Genomic DNA, 6,014 nt, shown 5'->3' with positions numbered 1-6,014 from the left:
GTGGTCTCTAATTCTAGCTACCACATGATACAGTCGCTAAGTAGTCTCTATTTTATCTCTAGTCTCCCTATTATTTTCAATTAGCGACCATAATAAAACAAATGCAACCACATCATTTGGTTGTTATTTAGAGATCACACAATGTGGTGGCTAAGTAGTAGCTAAGTGGTTTTAGTATTTAATATAAATACTGAGAATGTTTGATTTAGTTATTTTGAACAGTTGATAGATTTCTCACTGAACAGCTATATTAAAGCGTTTAATAAAATCTTAAGAATCTACAGCTGATAATTGATTTAGTCTCAATCAGTCTTAGTTTTAGAGCTTTAGTTTTTTTATTTATTTAAATAATATTATCTTTTGTTATGATCTATTAATAATAATTTATTTTAATTTGATATTATATTATTAATTTTTTATAATTTAATAATTATTATTTTGAAGTTTTTTGTATAACTAAATAATTATATATTTATAATTATGATGTTTAAAAGTAGAGTTTTCTTATTAGTGAAATTTAAATTTAAATTCCTACATTTGAAATATTTTTAATGATAATTATAATTAAGCTAAATAAAATTAACTGTTTATTTATAATTATTATAAGTTATATTTATTAATTTATATTATTGAGAATTGTATAATAAAATAAAAATATATTTAGAAATATATTATACTCTTAATATTCATTTTATCATGCTAACAAAGAATTGCTAATAAAAACTTATCGGATGATTTAATTTATCAACTATCGGTTACCCGCTATCAACTGCATTGAGTAATCGAACCAAATAAACCCATAAAAAAAGAATATATATATATATATATATATATATATATATATATATATATATATATATATATAGAAAATAGATAAATTTACTAAAAGACTCTTGTAAAATTTGAGTTTATTTCAGTAAATTTAATAATTGTACTTATAGAATATGATATTAAATAATTTAGAATCGTGTAATTTAATATTAGAACAAAATTAATGCTTTTTAAGAATAAAAAGTCATCTTTGAATTAGAAAATAAGTTATTTACTATTTAAATATTGATTTATTATAAATCACCAAAATCTAATTAACTTGAAATCTATTCTTCTTTTCTTTTGAGAATAAGAACTTCATTAAAGAAAACTAGGAGGACACAGCCTCATAAACAATTAAAGACTTCAAATGAGCTGTGGAATAGAACCAGCAAAAGCAGTGCCAACTTGAAATTTAGTCATTGTATAAATTTATACCAATTATGATAAACAATTTGAGTAGGAATATATAACAATAATTTATTAATTAAAATATTAACTAAAGTCATCATAAAATTTAGTATTAGACATAAAATATTAATATACTATTTTTAGGATAAGAAATTATTTTTTAAAAGGTGTGTTTATAATAAATCTCATAAAATTTAAATTATTTAGAATATACTGAGTAATTATCTTAAATCAATTTCATGTATTGGGATAGCAATAAAATGAAAAAAGGCAAATGTCTTTTACTGTTAATTTAAGTTTTAATATTGATTTTTTTAATTGGGTTTATGACAATTTTAATGTTTAGTAATCAGTTCAATTACTTGTCCGACTTCAAGTCTAACAATTCAAAGATCCAATTATGTTTCTTTAATGGATAGTAATTACTTCAATTACGTGTCCGACTTCAAGTCTACAATTCAAAGATCCAATGTAACTTACAATTTCTTTTTAGTTATTGGACCTATAAATATGGAATCATTCTAATATATCATAACTGTATTTTATCATATAAAAATTAATTTTATTTTAATTTTTATAATTATAAAAATAATTAAATATTAAATTAATCGGTTATATATAGTATTTAATTATTGATCAATCAAATATATTATTTTTATTTATAAAAATTTTTTATTTATTTTTAAAATTAATCGATAATACTTTACAATTGTGAGATTCATCTACATAATTTAACTCGTATAAATAATTAAAAATTATATATCAATTTATTAACAGTTTAATTAATAAAAGAATACATATAACAATTATAATTATTTAAAATCATACTTATAAATTATTTAAAAATTAAAAATATTTATAATAATGGAATACTGCAATAATAGTCTAGTAAAACCCATAAATATGATACAATTCAAGTGTAATTGCAATACTCACAATACTCAACCTTTTAAGACCACTAGTACTTTTTATTGCATTTATCCTCTTACAAAAACATTTTCTTCATTAGTTTTCTAATCAAAGCAAATCTTTAAATTGCTTTCACTCTGTTATTTTTAATGAATGCTAGCAATACTCTCGTTGGAACACTTTCTTAAACAATTGCTCCCTTATTCATTTATTTTATCAAACTTTTTTAACCTAATAACTTGTTACATATTTAACAGGTTAAACTAATTTTAAATTTTTTATAAATAAAAATAAAATAAATTCATTTACTTACAAAAAAGGTAAATCTCTTTCCCATACAAAATATATTATAACTTAAATTTCATTATTTTAATTTTAATTTTTAAAAATAATTTATTACGTGAATACAAATATTTTTATTTTTAATAATTTTATTTTTTATAATTATTTATGTAAAAATAAAACTATTTAAAATTATTAAAATAAAAATATTGTTATTTATATAATAAAATATTTTTAAAATTAACTGCTAGTAAATAATTTTATTTTATTTTTATTTATCAAAAAGAAAATATAATATTAGTTTAACTTATTAAATAGGTAACAAAGTACTGAGTCATTCTAATGTACCATGGGCATATACAGTACTATATAAACTTATAAAAATTAATATTATTTTAACTTTAATAATTTATTAATATAATCAAATACTAGATAAATCAATTATATATATATATTAGCTATTGATCAACCAAATATGTTATTTTTATTTATTAAAATTTGTTATTTATTTTTTAAATTTAAGTAGTGATATCTGAAAATTATGAAATTCACTTATATAAGATTGATTTGTATAAATTAGTAAAATGACGTATAAAATTAATAAATTATTTAAAATAATAGTGATTAATTATTTATAATTAAAAAATAGACTTAAAACGATGAAATGCCACAACAGTACTCTAACAAAATCTCAAATTATTAGGTTAAAAATTTAGATAAAATAAAAATCAATAAGAAAGCAATTATCTAAAACACTATTCAGGGAAGAGTATTGATAGAATTCCTCTTTTCCAACTCATTATGGACTATACAATAAAATACAGTCATTCTCTCAAATTCCTTTCTCTCGTACTAAAGGTTACAATTCCTCATTCTTTTATTTTTCTCTTGTATTATATATTGTCAGGCACTCGAATTATTTTCTCTTCTTCGTACTTGGTGGAAGCTGCCCTAGCCTTGTGAAAGATTAAAAAAATAATAATAATAATTAGAGTAAAAAACATAATGGGGAGATAGATAGTGGGGAGTTGGAAACTTAACCACTAACAAAATATTGTTACAGGATTGGTTATTTTTTTATTTGTTTTCTGAAACTTTACAGGATTGGTACTAAGTATTCCATAGTCAAATTTGAATCCCATATTTTGCGCTTTCAGGGTCAGACCTGCTTTTTGGATTCCTCGAGTGAATAAAAAAGAAAATCTCTATATTGGAATTTCATAGGCTTGTTTGGCTTTTCATGATCTACAATCAATCTTCTTTTTACATTCTTTAGGGTATTCTTCTATTGTTTACTCGGCAGTTTTACAACCAGTTTTTTCACTTTGTGGTTTAAGCATCATTTTGTTTAATTCTTTGCAGGGAAACTATGGCCACCGGTGATGGCAGTGGGCTCAAGAAGAGAGGATGTTACTGCAGCAAAGAAGATTTCTTGCCAGAAGAGTCATTCCAGAGCTGGGATAGCTATGTTAAGGCATTATCTAGCACAAAAGCACGGCTCAAGGACCGGTTCCTGGCACGATCATCGGATAGCATTGAGCTTCAGGAAATGCGTGCTTGCAGCGAGAATGAGATGAGGAAAACTCTGAACTGGTGGGATATTTTTTGTTTCGGGATAGGATCTATTCTGGGTGCAGGAGTGTTTGTCCTGACAGGTGAAGCTGCTAGGAACGATGCTGGCCCTGCAGTTATAATTTCATACTTGGTGTCAGGTATATCTGCCATGCTATCAGTTCTGTGCTACAGTGAATTTGCTACTGAATTACCTGTAGCAGGAGGGTCATTTTCTTATCTCAGGGTGGAGCTTGGTGATTTTGTAGCTTACATAGCTGCTGGGAATATTTTGTTCGAGTACATTGTTTCTGGTGCTGCTGTGTCTCGGTCCTGGACTTCGTATTTTGCCACCCTCTGCAACCATGACCCCAACAGTTTCCGCATACATGCCGCATCTCTTGCAGAAAACTTCAACTATTTAGATCCTATTGCTGTTGTGGTATCATTCCTTGTCTGTGTTGGAGCATGCTGGAGCATAAAAGGGTCCTCCAGATTTAATTCAATTACTACAGTCATTCACATTTTTGTCTTGGCATTCATCCTCATCGCTGGCCTTACCAAGGCGAACCCTGCCAATTATGCACCCTTCGCTCCTTTTGGTGTCCGCGGAATCCTGAAGGCTTCATCGATGCTTTTCTTCGCTTATGTAGGATTTGATGGAGTGGCAACTTTAGGTGAGGAGATTAAGAACCCAGGTCGAGATATCCCAATAGGGCTCATTGGCTCCATGTCAGTTATTGTTTTAGTGTATGGCCTTCTTGCAGCAACACTGAGCCTGATGCAGCCTTACACCCAAATTGATGCCGATGCGCCATTCACAATGGCATTTCAAGCTGCGGGGATGAACTGGGCAAAATACATTGTCGCCTTGGGTTCACTGAAAGGGATGACAACAGTTTTACTAGCCAATGTCATCGGCCAATCTCGGTACTTCACTCACATCGGCCGAACCCACATGGCACCTCCCATACTTGCTGCCGTCAGTGGAAAAACCGGCACCCCTGTGAATGCCACAGTCGTCATGACAATTGCAAACTCCTGTGTTGCTTTCTTCACCAGCCTTGATGTTCTGTCAAACCTTCTCTCCATCTCCACCCTTTTCATCTTCACTCTTGTAGCTCTTGCACTGTTAGTGAGGCGATACTATGTTGCTAATGAGACATCGGATTCCAACAGAAAGAAGCTCATCGGATTGTTAGTGCTGATCATAGGATCCTCAGTTGGCTCCTCAGCTTACTGGGCATTAACAGATGGGTGGATTGGTTACGTAATAACTGTACCCGTTTGGTTTTTCTCCACCCTCGGGCTGCAGCTGACATTGAAGCAAGCAAGGAAACCCAAACTGTGGGGAACGCCACTAGTGCCATGGCTGCCATCTGCTTCCATTGCTGTGAACGTTTTCATCATGGGATCCATTGATGGAGCATCATTCATTAGATTTTCAATCTGGACAGTGTTACTGCTCTTCTATTACCTGTTCGTGGCGCTGCATGCTTCATATGATGCAGCAAAGGAGATGGAAAGAAGAGTCGATGCAGCAAAGGAGATGGAAAGAAGAGTCGATGCAGCGACCAAAATTGAAGCAGGGATTAGTACAGGATAAATCTACCAAGTGAAGAAGCTAGAAACAAAAAATACATTTTGGTTTAATATTTTTTTTCTTGTGTGCAGGTTTCCTTTATTGTTTCATCCTTTTCATCTTGTTTCTAAATCTAGTATATACTTTCATCATTTTTTAAAAAGAAATCTAGTATGTAGCTTTCAACTTTTTGATTTTAGAAACATTACTTTGACATTAATTTCAATTCCAGTCACTGAAAAAAATTATCAGACAATTTATTAATATAGCTAAAAGTCTAGCCATAATAATAAAAGATAAAAGGACTAAATCAGCATTAAAAAATATAAAATATTATCATTTTGAATATAAAGAGATTATTTAACAGTAAAAGAATATCTAATACTAAACTCATCTTTGTTAGAATTCAAAAAAGAATCTAGCAATTTCTAATTAAACTAATATTTATTGGTTGTCTATAATTAAAAAA

At 28.6% G+C, this 6,014-nt stretch overlaps 1 protein-coding gene across 2 annotated transcripts; it reads left to right on the top strand.

Moving 5' to 3' along the window:
• The first annotated feature begins 3,492 nt into the window (after positions 1 to 3,492).
• On the top strand, positions 3,493 to 5,739 carry LOC8265537 (cationic amino acid transporter 1). 2 transcript variants are annotated; one of them, XM_048372675.1, is made up of 2 exons: positions 3,493 to 3,689; positions 3,775 to 5,739. In XM_048372675.1, the coding sequence occupies exon 2, from the start codon at positions 3,782 to 3,784 to the stop codon at positions 5,567 to 5,569; it is 1,788 nt and encodes a 595-aa protein (XP_048228632.1). In that variant the 5' UTR covers positions 3,493 to 3,689; positions 3,775 to 3,781; the 3' UTR covers positions 5,570 to 5,739. The 2 variants fall into 2 exon arrangements, with proteins under 2 accessions (XP_048228632.1, XP_025013860.2); XM_025158092.2 differs by lacking the exon at positions 3,493 to 3,689 and having other exon boundaries at positions 3,707 to 5,482; positions 5,513 to 5,739.
• Positions 5,740 to 6,014: the final 275 nt, after the last annotated feature.

This window comes from Ricinus communis, chromosome 4, assembly GCF_019578655.1.
Source record: "Ricinus communis isolate WT05 ecotype wild-type chromosome 4, ASM1957865v1, whole genome shotgun sequence".
In the NCBI taxonomy this organism is placed as follows: domain Eukaryota; kingdom Viridiplantae; phylum Streptophyta; class Magnoliopsida; order Malpighiales; family Euphorbiaceae; genus Ricinus; species Ricinus communis.
The sequence above is the reverse complement of the archived record's forward strand: the minus strand, read 5'-3'. Positions and strand labels throughout refer to the sequence as shown.